The sequence below is a fragment of the Gymnogyps californianus genome, chromosome 11, assembly GCF_018139145.2.
Source record: "Gymnogyps californianus isolate 813 chromosome 11, ASM1813914v2, whole genome shotgun sequence".
Taxonomy (NCBI): domain Eukaryota; kingdom Metazoa; phylum Chordata; class Aves; order Accipitriformes; family Cathartidae; genus Gymnogyps; species Gymnogyps californianus.
The window spans coordinates 20,256,763-20,273,969 of NC_059481.1; the positions used below are offsets into that span (position 1 = coordinate 20,256,763).

The following is a 17,207-nucleotide window of genomic DNA, read 5'->3' on the forward strand; positions in this document are numbered from 1 at the left end:
GGTGGCTTGATTTCACGCTGTGGAGACTCAGCAGGCTTAAAGCTCCTGCATTTCATGTTTCTCTGTTGGCTTTTGTGGAAGGAAGCTTATGCTAAGATAATTACACTGTGATGATTGAATATCATCTTTGCTTCCTCACGGATCATACAATAAATAACTTTATTGTATTTTTGTACTCCTTGGTGTCTGTATTATCGGTTTCAGTAAAATCTATGATGAATTGTAGAGAGAAGCTAATTTTTTTTTTTGGTTGTTGTTTTGCAAGAAGCCCTTCTTCTGTTCCTTAGATGCTTCTTGCCAAGGCATGATTCTTTTCTTAAATTAGCAAAATGCAGGGCGATTAAAAAGTACTTTGCATATGTGTGGGGAAGTTCAGGAAAATATTGGGGCTCTTGTACCATGTGCTTGAATGTAATATTTAAACCTGTCATAGCTAGTCCAGCTGTTCTCATACAATGTTTTTTAAGCTCTGCTGTTCAAAAAAACCCCAAACAAAACCAGTGTTAAACTAATAGTTATAATATTCTCATATTTCAGTTTTACACAGTGGAACAAAAGCAGTTTAAAACTTCTGGGTCATTCTGCAATATCAAGATGACCACAGCTGTCTGGAACACTTGTACAGTGACTTTGTATGTCACACAACTATACTGTAGTGTTTGCTTCATTCTTTTAAAAACAGATTTCATACCTGCCTTGGTTTCTCATAAATACTTCACATTATTTTCTGACAAAAATCAGTACTTTTCTCTCATCAGCTAGTTAATCCAGTCTAATATCAAAGCTGCACAATCTCAGTTACTGAAGGCACAATACAGTGCGTTGGCAAACATGTTGGAACAATTTCCAGTAATTTTGGCTAAGTCTTAGAGGAAGTGGAAAGTAATACAGATTACCTCAAAAGGCTACACATTCCCTTAGATGATCTGGAAAAAAAGACTTAACACCAGAACGTAATTGCAGTGAGCGTCCAATAGCAAAACTTGAAATTTAATGTTCTTTGTATCTTACTCTTGTAGTAGTAAGAAACTTAAGTTCTATATTTATTAGCCTCAACTGCAAAAACTCTGATTTTATTCTCAACAAGCTTGTGTATCACAGCAGAGAAATAAAACTCTCTTCATGTTACACAGATATTATTTGGTCTCACTAACTGGCATTTTTCTCTCTTAAACCCGCGCCCCCCCCTTCAGAGTTAATAGAATTTCGGTCTCCATGATAATATCTTGGAAACAGCTCAGGGAGGCAAGTTATTACACTAATCAGAGAAATAACAAATTTTAGCTATAGAGAATCTTGAGGGCGGAGTCAGCACTTGTTTATGGAGTTTGGCTTTCCTGCGTCCCCACAGAGCGATTCCCAGTAGTCATGGCCTTCCTTGTTTTCCCTTGAGCAGGGGCCTGTTATCATGTCTCACTCTGCAGCCTGTGAGAAAGCTGAGGCTGGGCTGTCTCGCGTAGGCTTCGCCTGGCCGTGTGAACAGATTACAGCATTCCGCTTGTTAGTACGAGCCACGGAGCAGAAATGTTTTACTATTATGTTACTGGGCAATGATAAAGTTGGCAGTCTTTTTATGGTTAGGTCCTCAAAGTGGCGGTTCATGTTTTAGTGATAAGGAGACAGAGCTTTGGATATCAGACCTAGACTTATTATCTGTAACAGTGAACCGTGGCTTAAATCCTTCCACAATGACAGGAACCCCATCTGGAGTGAAGGTTTCCAGAATCTTAAACAGGAGATACTGAGGCATTTTCCTTCCTCATGAGTCAAGGCAGAGTTAACCCCATTGTTATCAGAAATAAAAAAAAACCAGTTGCCAAGAGGAAGGATGCATTTTTATATTTAACTAAATCTCTTCCTTTATATTAGAACTTTGAGTATAATTTTCAGACAGATCTGGGAGGATGAATTAGCAGCATTATGCTTAAAAGCTTTCACTTGATTGTTTTAGAATGTTGAAAGGACCACTAATGAAACTGCCATGCTGCAATTGCTCTAATGTGTTTATCAGAGGAGGTGAACTAGACAGTATGTGTATTTAAATACAGCTTCTAATCGTGTCTTGGGCACTGTGTATGCGTGTTGACGCTGAGCACCATGTAAAGACATATTTGGATTCTATTTACAGAATTCTGTGGGTTGCAGGGGTTAAGTGTAATCCAGATTATACAGTGTTAACATTTTCCCGACTGATATCAAAGTGTAGAAGACTGGCAGGCTGACTTGTTAGGCAGGGCTGGGAGAGGGATAAGAGGCTCCGACCTTGAGAGGCCGAACAGCCGGCCCTTGTATGGCCAAGTCCATATACGTGTCCAGCTGATTGGTCAGAGGAGCAGGATCAGTGCGGTGACAGGTGCCGGAGGAAGCTACACCTGTTTTCCCCATATGCTGATTTAGTGATTACATTTTTGTGGGAGTTCCAGATACTGTGTGGGATACGTGGAGCAAGCCAAGAAACTTGAGAAGGAATTATAGCTTATGGTGACCTGTGATATTAAAGAATTTCAGACGGCGTAATTGAATTTTCAAGTGCTGCTTTAAAAATGAAGTAGAAATAGGCGGTATTTTGCATATGTATGAATAGTGAGAAAGTCTTGTGTGCTTTTTATTGTACTAACAATTAGTAGATAGCACTTTAAGAAAAAATGCTGATGAATACTATAGTCTAAACTAAAACATAGTTTGGTTTTTTTAATCAGAAATTCAGTGTTTTATGGAAACAGCTTCTGTAGGAAAACAAATGCAGTTTCTCTATGGTGCTGAGCAGGTCAGCTTGCAGATTTCAAATGTTTAGGGTTTTTGGTGTAAAATTCATAGAATATAGATAATTTCTCACAAAAAGAAAACACACAACCCCCCTCATGCCTGTATAGTCCTACTGCTGCCTTATGTACTGCTAAGGTGTACCTGTTTAAACATTTGTATTGCTTTCCTTTTGAAACTTTTTTAAAACATTAAAGATTCTTCCATAGGTAATATTTTAAATCTTGTTTTGTTATAAATGAGAACTTGCAAAGAAAGATTTCTGATTGTGTAATAGGGTGAAAAAACAACAAAGAATACAAATTTCTTTTAAAATTTGGTCACGAGACCTATAGTTTCACATCCTTTCTTTCAGTAGCTTATTTGTAATGCCTAGATTGTAGACAAGTTTGAGGTTTTTTTCCAGGGGATGTTGATGTGAGTTCTCCATCAGAAAACAGGAAGTAGCCCAATAAAGCAGTTGCATCAAGTTAGTCTAAAGGAGTCTGAAAAAACTTATATTTAGCAAACTAAGTCATTTTAGAGAGGGATTATGTAATTTCTTTTTATACTTTTTTGCAGTTCTTGTTATCATGCAGGATGACAGAAGTGCAGGAAAATCCTGCCTTTATAAACTACTGAGACCAAGTGTTACATATATTAATGTACTACAGTTGTTGAATTTGATCGAAAATTTTAGCCACCGTGTTTCTCAGAGTTTAACTGTGTGCTCTTTAAAATGTGAATATTAAAATTGGGATGCTAAAATCAATTTATTAAAGATCCACTAAACTGGCTTTTAATTACCAGTGATGACATTAACTCCTTTGCCATAGGCTTGAATGTTCCTTGTAAGTCAGGCAACTTTACTCCATCAGCCAGTATCTAAAAATGGTTTTGCATGGAACACTGGAGAGATGAAGTGGTTGTAGGTGAAAGTTACCCATGAGATGGCACCTGGGAGAGTCTGTGCCTCTGAATGAACCTTTTCTCTTTGTGTACTATGCCACTATTTTGAAAGACTAAGCCTGTCTGTTGAACAGTGAGTTTTGTCTGTGAAAGTTTCATGTAGTTTCAGGGGCTCTGAATGATTCAGTAGTATACAAAACTTCTTGGCAAGTTAGTATGATTTGTATGTGAATTTTCCAATTGTATTTCAGACCTTAAGAAAGAAAGGCCTTAATGGTTGTGAGAGCCCTGATGCTGACGATTACTTTGAGCACAGTCCACTATCGGAGGACAGATTCAGCAAACTAAATGAAGATAGTGATTTTATTTTCAAGCGAGGCCCTGTAAGTACTTTTATTTTATCTCTACTTTTTATTTGTTGATCCTTTTTATTAACTTCATTATTTAGGCTCTGAACAAGAAGGAACACAGAGGGTGCGACAGCCCGGACCCTGACACTTCATATGTGCTCACGCCACATACAGAAGAAAAATATAAAAAAATTAATGAAGAGTTTGATAATATGATGCGGAATCATAAAATCGCAGTGAGTACTAAAGTATGGTTTGTGCTTCTATTACATGCATGAGAATTTTCATGGTGTTTGCTTACCACTGAAAACCACTGCAAAGACAAGAGGATATGATGGTTTGAGAAAGGAATATATATTTTTGAGGAAAAATGAGATGCCGATACTTGATCTTGTTAAAATACATTTTATCTTAAAGAATAAGAAGATTTATCTCTAGCTTCTCTTTTGCGCTCAGGGTTTTTCATACCTTGTGAACATGAGGTAGCATTTCTAAATTTCAGGAGCCTAGCTGCATTGCCTAATCCTACCTAAAATATTTTTATAAAGATAGATTTTGTCGTGGGATGTAAGATAGTTTATTTACATCTTGTAGCTCTTGATCTGTCTGTTGATCAAGACTTTACAGTATGTTACAAGCAGGCAAATAGAATGGGATTAATTTTGTCATCAAATCAGTGGAATTTATTTTGCTGAAGACTGGGTGTGGAAAGGTATTTAGATGTTTAAAGATAAAGACTGGTGCACAATGGGAACCTCAAAAGATTGGCATCTTACTCCTGTTGAAATTGTAACAGATACTTCCTTGGACACTGAAAGATCTTTGAAAATTTTATCCCGAGTGCCTAACCCATTTGCAGCCATAAGTCACTTGGCTCCAGAACTCAAGAAGTTTGGGGATAACAGTAGTGTAAATTTTGCTTGTTTTTCACGGAGGTGTACACGATGATGTTTAATTTCCATCTTCTAAGAAAACTAATACAGGGCTCTGCCACAGCTTTTGAATTTTTTAACATTGCAAATCTTGTAGCAGTTAAAGTAAATGGACTGGCTAGGTTAATTGGCACAGACCCTGGGGCAATTGAGTAGTGTGTCCCCAAATGACCTGCTGATACTAGAAATTATTTCATTGTTCAGAGCGATAAGGCCATCTCTGGGGACTTAACAGCAAACTGACAGTCATGACACCCAGCATCACTTCTTTTAGCACATCCTTTATACTTGAATGAAGCCAATATCTTTTGTTCTTGCTTTGTTTTGAAGCTTTTGATATCCAACATTTCTGTGTTGAGACATCTTCTTCAGGCCTCATCTCTCAGTATGTTACAGCTAAATTTCTCTCCCTTGATTTTCTGTGGTCTTCATGAAGGCTTTTAGGCTGCTAAATTGTCTGTGCAGACATCAGTGTAAATAAAAAAGGCAACATTATTTTTTAGCTCTATAGTTCTGTATTTACAGTTTAAATTGGACCTGTTGTGGTTCTATTTCCAGTACTTATGGGTTTGTATAAGAACATAGTTTCTTTTGTTCTAGTGCACTCATTACTGTCAAAGGATAGGAAGGAATGAGGCAAAGCGTGAAGAATTCAGTCATAACCAAATGAGTACCATAGATGGGCAGAGGCAGCCTTTATTGTAAGGTGTGGGGGGAAGCTGTCATTTATTAGCTCTATATTGAGAAACCTACAGAAAAATGTTCCAACTGTTAGCTTCTAGCATTGTTTTAAGCATACTTCAGGTATTTCAAGTTTAGTTTGAGTTACTTGACAGTATGCTGTTTAAAAACAACCTTTTTTTGTAGATATTGAATAGTTTCTTGAAGTAGTTTCCTGTGAAAACAAATACCAGTACAGCTTGTCATTAGTTGGATACTGTGAATGATTTGCTAGCATTACATCGCTATGCTTCATTACTTTTTCCTTCCGTGTGTGCCAAAAATTGATAATTATTCTTAGAATGCTTCAGTAAGGACACTGTTGTTGGCTCTCACTAGTAAGAGATTTTGTTTCTTGTAGAAAATGTACTCTGCTCTTTTAATTATAGCTATTGTTATATTTCCAATGTTATCAAGCTAGTCGTACAGAAGTATCATTCTAAGTAAATTTTGAGCTGCACATGACAAAAGTGCATCTTTTTAAGTATACTTGCTACGTCATGAATGTTTGTCATCTGTATTTGACCTCTAAATCAAAACTATTATCTCTCTACTCTGTCAATAAATATTACAGAATTTTTACCCTTAAATTGTACCTGCCATGGTTTTAATTCCAGTAATTATGAGAGTTGTGAAAGAAAATAATCCCTTTTGTTTCAGAAACTCATCACTGTCAAAGGATAGGAATGAGACAAAGGCCAAAGAAGTTAGTCATAACCAAATGAGTACCATAGATGGGCAGGCATCTAAGCTTTTGATTCAAATAGTTGTTGAATAACAAACATATATACTTCAGAAAAATAGTTGCCTTTTAAATAATGCTGTAAAAATTAGAATTTTAAAAAATGAGATTTGCAAAAAAGAAAGATGGAGTGGTTATTCAAGCAGGGTTTTGTGGAAAACAGCTCAGAATAATGACAGCTGAAATGTTTAAATTCAAATTACTGAATTTAGTGACTTTCTAAAGATCTGTTTACTTTTTTTAGTCTGTTGAAAACGAAAAAGATTTAGAGATTAGTAGCACTGTTTTGGCAAGGGTATTAATAGAAAATGTTATTACTAACTTTTTCTTTTTTGTGTAATAACTGACTATTTATTTTATAATGTGCATGTTTATGCTTACGTTTTGAAGGTGCAACAGTTCATTGATTTGTAGACATGTTTAGCTTGTCATTGCTTTGTAATAATCCAAATTAACTGGTAAATTTGTTGTATTTCTGAGCTTGCAAATTCATATGAATATCTTCAATTTTTTGTATTTGAACTTCCAGTATTTTAGAAGTTTATGAGTAATTCTTTTGGAACTGTATTTGTATGATGTATAAGAATTTAACACCGTACTCTACAACAAATGGATGTTTTAAAATTGTATGCTTAATAGAGTTTGAAAACTAACATAATTAACTTTTTTTTTTTTTTTTTTTTTTTAAAACCCGAGTAATTCTTGGCAAACTTTAATGTGGATTTTTATAATGTGCTATTTCTGCAAACGTAGTTAATGCTAACGCTGTTGTCTTGTGTGTGTTCCTCATCTTCTTTCCTCCAGCCTGGCTTGCCTGCTCAGAACTTCTCGATGTCGGTTACGGTTCCAGTGTCCAATCCCAACACTTTAACCTACAGTAACCCAGGGAGTTCCCTCGTATCCCCATCACTGGCAGCCAGTTCATCGTTAACAGACACGACCATGCTCTCCCCACCTCAGACCACCCTGCATCGGAACGTATCACCTGGGGCCCCTCAGAGACCACCAAGTACTGGCAACACAGGTAAGATTTCAGTACTGTTGTGCTTTCCTTTTATACCCTGTTTTTATTTTTTTAATTAAAAAAAAAAAACACAAACAAAAAAACCTCAAGTAACAAGTTCTTAATGGTATCAGTGCATTTTCTTTTTTTAACTCCTTAAGTTTTGAAGTGCAAAATGATACGATACTGTAATGAGAGCAAGTTTAATGCTCTGGCTTATTTTTATTAGGTGGAATGCTGGGGACAACTGACCTCACAGTGCCAAATGGAGCTGGTACCAGTCCAGTTGGTAAGTGCGGTATCATGTCTTTGTTGAAAAATAGTATTGTGGTTTTAGTTTCACAGTTACTCAAAAGCAATTTTTTATTTTGACTCTTTTGAAAAAGTGGTTGTGGAAGAATAAAGGTCATAATTTTCTTAGTTGCCTTGTAATTGTCAAGTCTTGTAAATTCGTATCAGGCGTTTAACTTTTTACTGCCATGCCCTTTCCACTTCAGTAATATTTGCATTTTTTATTTTAGTGGTTTTCAGTAGTAGCGTGCTGCTCTTGCTTTTGTGTTTCTCTACAGGTGTAATTACAGCACTCTAAAGAGATCTTACGTTCGCCAAATTTCTTACTCTGTATGAAATTCACTGCGCTTACTAAACTATTACACTAAAGACAACTCAGTTGTGTTCTCAACTTTAGTATTCACAAGACCTGGATGTTTCATACTGGTTGTGGTGCCAATCAAAATGAAGAAAATGCAGACTGTATTGTTTGTATTGCCATGTGTATCTTGCTAATCATTTTCTAAAAGTTATACAAAGAAAGCAATAAATCTTGGAACCTGATAGCTAGGTTCTGTCTTAATTTTGGAAGATGATCAGAATTTCTTTCAAAAACAAATTAGAGATCTTGCCAAAAATCCAATTCACAGTATTTTTTGGTCTTCAGTAAAAAGATATGATAGCAGTTTTTCATTTAAATAATATTTTGTCTCCCCTAAACAAAATCTCGTACTCTGATAGCGAGCAGGCAGCCATTGAAATTTATCATGCCACAGAAAGACAAAATAAATGGCAGTTCACCCACTTCCTTCATGTTCCTTCCATTCCTTGGGACATCTTGGTGACTGAAGGTCAATTTTGCAAATACACATAACTCTCCTCGGTATGTGTTCATAGCAAGGAATTAGAGAAGCAAGTGTTGACCTTGCAGTATTTGCCCACTGGCTACTTAGTGTGGCAACTGGGAAAAAGTTCTCTGAAGATAAAGTCAGGCAATTGAATTTATGAATAAAAATTGCTGCAACTACAAGGCTGAAAGCACAGGATTGACTTTCCACCCTTCGTCCATTCTTTGGCTATGTGCAGCAAAGATATGAAATATTAAAGTGTGGTTTCCATCAGGTAAGCAAGATTTTAAATGGAGAAAACTTCCTCAGTTGAAAAAAGATGACTATTTTTAGAAACTGTGGAGGTCAGATGTTGATTTCCATAGTATTTCTCAAGTCAGACTAAATAAGTTTATTATCAGGCCGTTTCAGGCCTCTTTTCCAAAATCAGGCTTTAGTAACAGCAGCCTCAGATTTAAGACTCCTTCTTTCAATAAGCAAATAAAACAGTTGTTTGCAGCACTTGCTATAGAATATTAAACTGCAGACTGAATACCCAGTTACAGCAGCTTGGTGAACATATTTAATGCAGTAAAATGTTTTCCTTCTTGCATTTATTAATAGTTTATGTGAAAAGTCAAAATGCATCACTTATCTCTTACTTTCCAGAACATCACACCCAAAATGTTATACATATACCCACTCATTTCTAGAAAGATTTTTCATACAAGTAAAAGTTGTGGCTATACAAGAACAGTGGAACATCTATAAGAAGTACTTCTAGTGAAACTCAAATACCTAGTTAACACCAGAATGCTAAGCCACAGAGTACCCTAAGTTGTCAGAGCTCCACTGTCTATTAGGATATGACATGGCTTTTAAATACTGTCAGGTGCACAGTAACCTTCTCAATTGCAACCAAAATCGAGAATCCATACGTAACCAGATTGAGTAAATCTGCTAACGTGTCAATTTGAGCTTGACAGCTGCTGTTGAAGTGTGTGTATTGAGTTAATTATGTCTGCAGACAACAATGGTTCTAGTTTCTTGCTACATGTATTGTAGAATTCACTTTAAAAATATAATTTCTTCTTTCAGCTTTCAATCTTTTCTTTTGAACTTATCAGGAATGGAGAGTTCTCCAATGGATATAGTTGTGAAAGGTCATGTGTCAAATTTGCAGCTCCCAATTTATAGGAGAGATTTCAAAGGTAAAGATGGAGTACTGGCATACCCATATTCCCAGATATTCTCTTACAGACAAAGGAAAAACCCAAGTCTTACTTGACATTATGAAGTTTTGAGCATTTGAGATTTTGTTCTCATTTCATTGAAAGATACTTATATGCCTTTATCTCTGAGTAAAAAGCAAGTAAAGGTTATTTTGCATAGTTGGGACCCAGTTCAAACAAAGATGTTGCATAAAATGGCTCATATTTAGTTCACATGAGTCTTTTTCTCAAGTCCTGTGTAACTTGATTGGAATAGATATGATTTGCTTTAGCAGTCAATCTGCCAACTTAACAGTTTTTCTGTGGAAAATAACTTTGAGTAAAAATATCTGCGTGTTGTAGCAAAGATTGGTAGGTGGTTTTTTATGTCTAGAACAGAAAATTTGTGATCATTTTATAATGTTGAGAGCTTACTTCACATGCAGCTGTCATAACTCTGAAAAAGCGTTTTTATTTTGTAATATTTTTAAAATTTTACCCACCACATAAAATACATTTGCTGAAAATTTTTACTTGGCAAGTATATCAGTTTTGAGAGGGGAAAAATGTCCGGCATTAATAACAATGTTTGCTTTTGAGCTAATTTATTTTTTCTGTTAGTTAGATCAAATGTTTTGGAGCTAGAATTTTCATTATACTGTTGCCCCTGCTCAGTGTTAAACCCTGTTCAGTTTGTGATGGGCATCTAATATGCTTCAAGAATCTCATATCACCAGGATGCGTACAACTTGCTCTTTGTTGTCAACACCATCATGGCTTGAACACATGCTGCATGTCTGTATTACTCCTTTCAAAAGGCTGTGCATTCTAATTAGGCAAAGTATAGCCTCACTTGCTCTGAGTACCCAAATACAGGGGAGAGTTTCTTTGACTTTGAACTGAAAGGACTTGATGGATGGATCACCTTCAGATTTGTCACGAGGAGGTCTGCTTCACGTGTTCCAGTAGATTCGGTATTGTAGCTTGAGTCATCCAGAGGTTGCCAATGAAGTGCACTTCCAGTGAAGTTGTCCCATCCTTGCGGACTCTGAGAATCAGAAGGGCTCAAAAGAAGTACCACTGTTACCCAATCTACTTTTTCTTCCATACCTTTCACCTATGACATTGTGTTAGAACCATGCAAAGGACCTGAGCTGGTTTTCATTGTCAAGGCTGCATGAAAACCAGAAACCCTGAGACCTTTGAACTAAGATGAGTTCCCCAAGTTCTTCCCCATCCTAGGTGATTTTGAAGGAGTAGTTGGAAGTGGAGGCTCTTTATGATCTCGCAAGGACACAGTATTACCTGTCTATACATTTCTTCGTCAATGAAGTAGCCCATATGGTCAGATATAGATTATGGACCCAGTTAATCTTCTGGGAAATTATCTTTCCTCTTACAATTTTATCATCAGGAGAATGGATAAGAAAGATTTAGTGTTCTTCAGTACTGAATTTCTCCTCTTTGTTCCAGAGCTGTATCTTCTCTAATGTCCTCGCTAAACTTCAGATTCTGAGAATGTGAAGTAACTTTAGGAATATTGAATTTCTTTGGAATAGAGCTGAAGGATGTACCTGCTTGAAAAACTGTGTCTTGTGAGCTATGGGATCTCTATTAAGAGCCAGTCTAGATCACGTGTGATCTTTTATCCTGGCCTCAGGAAGGATTATGGAGAGGTGCAATTGACAGCTTGCACGCACCTCTGAACTGCTTGTATATTGCCAGAAAGGGATTAAGACAGAGAACTGTGAAAGGCCACACCTGTAAATGGTTCCCTTTGTCTTGAGGGCTTGGCTGATTGGGAGAGCTTTTTCTGCATGTCTGAGGATAAAAGAATCTTTCAGCTTGGTCTTTCACAAGTCTGAGTCAAGTGGCTAATATGCTGCAATTCTTAAGAGTACACCAGAAGGCTTCAATAACAAAGCAGCTTTCTGTGCATATCTTTCTATTCATGTTGTTTTGTTTATGAAATGAGACACACCCCAATGAGAAGTATCCAACTAACTCTGGAAAAACATACCTCTTGCAGGAATTTTGCTTGAAACTGGATGCTATCAGCCTCTTCCTTAAGAAAACGGACTTTCTTCTCCCTCCACCCCGCACTCTCAAACGCACCAGCCTGTATCATCTGCATCAGCTAAAAAGCTTGGCACTGTTGTTGTAGATGACCACCTTAGGAAAGCAGCTGTAAACCTTGAGCATATTCCTACTTAAGGTTATGCATTACTGGTGGTATTTCTAATCTGCTATACTTTCTCTTCAGTGTGACAGGTAGTATGTGTCACAGGCAATCTTTCACTAGACAGAGCTCCTCACTACCTAGCTTGCATTGAAAGGGGTTTGACTTAAGAATGTGTGTTCAACTGATGCTAAATGCAGTGGACAAAGGTTCTTGCTCTGTAATGTCAATAGTGTTGGCATAATGTTTTGCCTTGCTCTGATCTTTAAGATTACGCAGGTAAATACAACAGTCAGTGTTTCACCCTTCTCCAAGGAAGAAGTTGAAGGATCCCTGAAGAACACTGAGAGCAGCCTGTTTACTCTTACAGCTTCCAAGCTCTCCTCAAGGAAAAGGAGTACTGAAAGTGGACTGCAGATGAGCTGTTTCACAGGGTGCAAGCTGAACCCTTTTCCTTTGCTGGACATTGTCAGCACATAACAAAGTTTGATCCATCCATCATCCTCTGATTAGATCAGCTCACAAGAAATGACTGGCTGAAATCAGCATGAAAAACATGCTGGTAGAAGAAAGCATTAGAGGTTTTTGGGTTTTTTTAAATTGTAGCAATCTCTCCTTGGAAACCACCCATCCACATGAGGTCAGTTCAGCCCCTGAACTACCCTTAGATTTTAGTTGAAATTTCATATATTGTTATGTGTTTTCATTATCTTACCGTAATTTCTGGTTTACTAAGAGGTACAAGGCAATTCTGGTTAGAATTTGCCACATATATAACAAATTATTAATCTCCTAACTGGATTAAAGTATTGCAGCATATCTGTTTGTGTGAAGGCTCAACATTTATATAATGTCACCTTGCCCAGGGTACACCACCACACATCCTCAGATGTTCTAAACGTATCACTTCTGTCATCCCTTCTTTACCATTCTTTACATTGGCTTTGTATAGATACATAGAAATCAGCAAGTTCAGGAAATAGAACTCTGATTTCATTAACTGTAAACTGTTTAGTTTCAAAAGGCCTAAAAGGCATCCAAGTGCCCCTGCTAATGTTTCACACAAAGTTGAATAACATTTAGACACAAAAGCAGTATGCCTTTGTTTTAGGTTTACTGCTGCATTCTAAATAATAACCCTGGCCTTGAAGAAGGCCCATTTAAATTCTAAATATCCTTGAAAATTGTCTCTCCTTTTATGTAGTTTTAGGCAAAAAAAACTTGCCTAAATTTTCCAGCAACCTGGGAAATGAGGGGTTTTTTTAGTTTTGTAACATGAGTAAGCGTTCCCTTGACGTTTAGTCACATGTATTTCTTTTTGCTGTGTTTTAATATCTAAAGTACTGCCTTAGAAGTATAAATCTTACCTTATGTTACTGTCAAAGATATAGTTTAATTCTAATCATAGTATTATCTGAAGTATTGATTTGTAAAGATCAGTGGAAATACATTTATTTCAACTTCCTTGAAATGTTATAGTAAATTCTTTCCAAAGCTAGCAGAGAACTTAGGCTTTTTGAAATGATGGTAGAATCGTTAGTGATTTCTGTGCAAAGCTGAAAATGGTATGAACGGCATATGCTGTTTTGTTTTGCTTTTTAATTTCCACTTAAAGCTGTCATACTAAAAAAAAAAAAGTAAATAAATTGAGCAACTAATGCACATAGAAATGCTATTGTTGTATTTACTTGCAATACGTTCCCCCTCCCCAGGGTCCTACATGTAAATGTTTTTCTTCAATAGATTTTGTCTGGTCTTCTAGATGCATAGTGAATCGATCACTTATTGCAAACACAATTTTCAGTTTACTTCTAATTATGTGACATTTGTTGGGTTATATGATGTCATTTGAGGCATAAATATTTATTTACTACCATTCCTATTTTTGCTTAATCTTACATTGCTTAGCTGCTTGCCCACAATTATTTTCCAAAACTGTGTATAACTGTTCAGTTTCTCCAAAGGTGAACCACAAAAAAAGATTAATGGCATCAATGACTGTAATTTATTCCTTGAGTAGTAATAAGTACATGGAGTACTTTCCAGCCACGTGTGTTCATTGTTTCAGCTGATGTGATTTATATAGTGAAATATGAGTCTGGCTCATGTAATTGAATGCTACATCTTGGGCCGCAGGACAATAAATGAGATTAAGCTGTATTACATTTCTGAAGGCAGAATATACAGTTGTTAAAATGGGTGAGTTTTAACATTTAGCTTCAGAAAAGAAGTTACTTCAAAAGTAAACATTTTCTGACTAAACAAGAAATAGGCTAATGTACATTGGCAATGTTTGTTATCATAATTTATGATTAAATTTAGATTCATATAGTTGAGAGCTTATCATCTTTGCATTGGTGTCCGTTTGCCAAAGAAGTGTTTCGAACATGCTTTCATAGTCTGTTTTAAAGAATTAGAGTTAAGTAAAACTGTTCTGATGGAAGTAAAAACAGTAGTCTTATTTTACACTTACGTAGGATTTTATATTCTGTTTCCATTTTTCAGTTTGACAGTGTTTTTAAACATCAAGTAATTGTCTTTGGGGAAGATCTATAGTGGGTGGGGTAGATACAATTTCTGTATTATACAAAATAGTAAGTAGAATTTATGGGGTTATTAAAGCCTCAGTTTGGCAAACTGCCGTATAGTTGCATCATCCTGTAATCATTATCTTTTTCTGGCTCCTGACCTTACTCTAAGAAATACCATGCTTTTAGTTATCCTTTCACTCTTAACTTGTAATTTGATTTTCTTATTAGATTATTAACAGGAAAAAAGGCTTTAAGTTTTGTATTAAAAATGAATATTCTACAGTCTTATTGCAGCCTCAGCATATGGTTCTTCAAATAATCAATATAAATACTCCAGCGTTTGCTAAATGTTCAGTGCTTGCTATTTATAACAAAGGGCTGCCATTGGATTAATACCCATAGTATTGCACACTTACGACATTTTTTGTTTCTCCCGTTCTTAATATATTTTTTCTGAACACTCATTTTAAGAAATGCTCAGCCTTTTGTCAGAACAAATGCTTTGCCTCTGCCCTGCTGCTGAATGATACTGCGCAGAGAAGGCAATGGCAAGGAGTTTGTTGTTTTTGACAGCACCACTAAAAGCATGAAATGTTTCTGAAGGATTGGCAGAGCCTTGTAATAAGGGCTGCAGGAAATGACTGTATTGGGTGTGGAAGAAAGACACTGTCCAGATTTAACACACAAGCTACCGAAATACTTGAAAACAGAGGACAGGAAATGGTATCATAGGATAGACTAAAATGCTATACAGAACTCCATTGTTTATACAAAGTGTTATTGTTCTGAAGTTTAAATTCAACTCAGAACACAGCAGCTTTGGTGTATAAAAGGTAACACTGACAGCCTAGTGAGTAATAAAATGCTATTTATTACTAGATTAAAGCCCAGACTTTTTTATAACAGTAAGTTCTTTAAATGTTCTGGTAGTTTTGCTGACAATGGAAGATACTGTAACAATTTTTTAGATATAATTTGGTGAAAATTATGCTATTTTCTAGTGATTTTTCCTCCCTTACATCTGTTTCCAAATCCACTTAATTTTTACTCTGTCCATTGTGCAAGATTTCTCTTGCAATCTGATGCTATGTAGGCTGTCTATAACTGATGTTTACACTCATTTGTAATAAATGAGCTAATAGGATAAGTATTGATGTGTAACTGTATTTAACAAAACCATGATTCTATAAAAACTGTCTCTCAGTTTCAGGAACCTTAGGGGTAGCACAGAACTTAATTTCTCTTTTTTGGCTGGTTGGTTTTTCTGTGTGACCTAGCTGTGGCTAGTTTTCTCCTAGCAGTCAAGAGTATATTTAGGTCTAGTATGTATTCTCAGCTCCAGCCCAACTTTTCAGCCACTTTAACTAAATTTTATCACTAACTTAGAAGCATGGCAATAAATTCTGCTGTTTTCTGCTGAGGAATGTAGATGCTTTAATCACAAAATGAGTTTTTGCTGTGGTTTTTAATACAGAAGGAAGAATGCTGACATAAAAAGCTTTTTCTTCGTTCTGCTGTCTGTGTTCCTTCTTTCCCCCATAACGTCTGACTTAAATGGCAGAATTCTCAGAAAACGTATTCCCATACCTCCCATACAAGTGCTTCAGGAAAGTACTAAATTAGAACAACTCCTTCTTGCTCGGTTAACCTTGAAAAACTCAAGGGACATATCAGATCATCCGTGTATGGTCAGGCTTTTGGCACAGTAGGAAATCCACAAAGAAAGTAAATCCAGAATTTGAAATCCTGGCTTTAAAGTTGTGAATTTACTGCTCATCCATATGTGAACAAGAATACTGTGGTTGCAAATTCCAGTAAGTTCTACCTACTTACAATTTTTTTCTTTAAAAATATTTAGCGAGAACTTTGTTTGCAAAAGACCTTTATAAAACTCAGTGGAATATCTTCAGATCAGCACAAGAGCTTTGTTATAATTCTTACAGTAATCTTCGCTTTTTCCATTTCTAAATTGATAGAACAATATGTAGGGTTCCATTTACGGTGGATGGGGAAAAGGTGAGGATTGCATTTGGCAGTTCCCCCACCATGTAACAAGGATCAGTAGTAATGGAGCAGACTTCCTCATTAGCATCCTGGTGAATTCACACCTAGGTTCTCAACGTACACTGGCTAAGTATTGTAGCGGTACCAGTCACCTTCAGGAACTGTTGTGTTGTTACTGATACATGTTATTGTTCTTCATTCTGGCTAAGCTTTTAAAGGCATTAAAAGTTTTGCCAAAGAAGGTAGAATGTGACACTGACAACTTTCTTATTTTAATTGCTTTTAGATTAATATGTACTTAATGTAGTAAAATTGGATTGGGCATAGGGGCCTATTCAAATTAGAATAATACTACAAAATTCATGCCAGTATGGCGCTACAGGCTATTAGAAGAGAATTTCCCACACAGTGAACTTTGTGTCATAGACTTTTCCCTGAATTGTAACTATAAAGGCTGCTTTCAGAACTGCGATGTTAGTATAAACATAATCTTACTATGAATTGTATTTATTTATACACACACACACACACACACACACACACACACACACACACACAAGTTCTGTAGTGTGAACTATAGGGTTCCCTGTTGCGAAATTCCCCTCGCTTAACAACTTTTTTTTTGTTTGCAGCTGAATAAGGTGTGTGTATTTTGGGAATTGTTGCTATAAATATGATAAAATCATTGGAATGTGGCTTTAAATTTTTTTCTGAGAAATACATTTTGGTTAACATGATTGGTGCTTTTGTCAGTACAGGAAAACAGAATACTAGGCACTTAACTGCT

At 36.2% G+C, this 17,207-nt stretch overlaps 1 protein-coding gene across 12 annotated transcripts in view; it reads left to right on the plus strand.

The window, feature by feature from the left end:
- Positions 1 to 17,207, plus strand: part of MEF2A (myocyte enhancer factor 2A) — a 60,104-nt gene that overhangs the window by 25,674 nt on the left and 17,223 nt on the right. For 3 of the 12 annotated variants that reach the window (XM_050903180.1, XM_050903177.1, XM_050903186.1), the window contains exons 3-5: positions 3,903 to 4,034; positions 7,200 to 7,419; positions 7,628 to 7,687. In XM_050903180.1, coding sequence (XP_050759137.1) covers positions 3,903 to 4,034; positions 7,200 to 7,419; positions 7,628 to 7,687 — 412 coding nt within the window. Of the gene's footprint in view, positions 1 to 3,902; positions 4,035 to 4,099; positions 4,250 to 7,199; positions 7,420 to 7,627; positions 7,697 to 17,207 lie in introns of all 12 variants that reach the window. The other 9 variants (XM_050903182.1, XM_050903178.1, XM_050903179.1 and 6 more) reach the window with 7 other exon arrangements.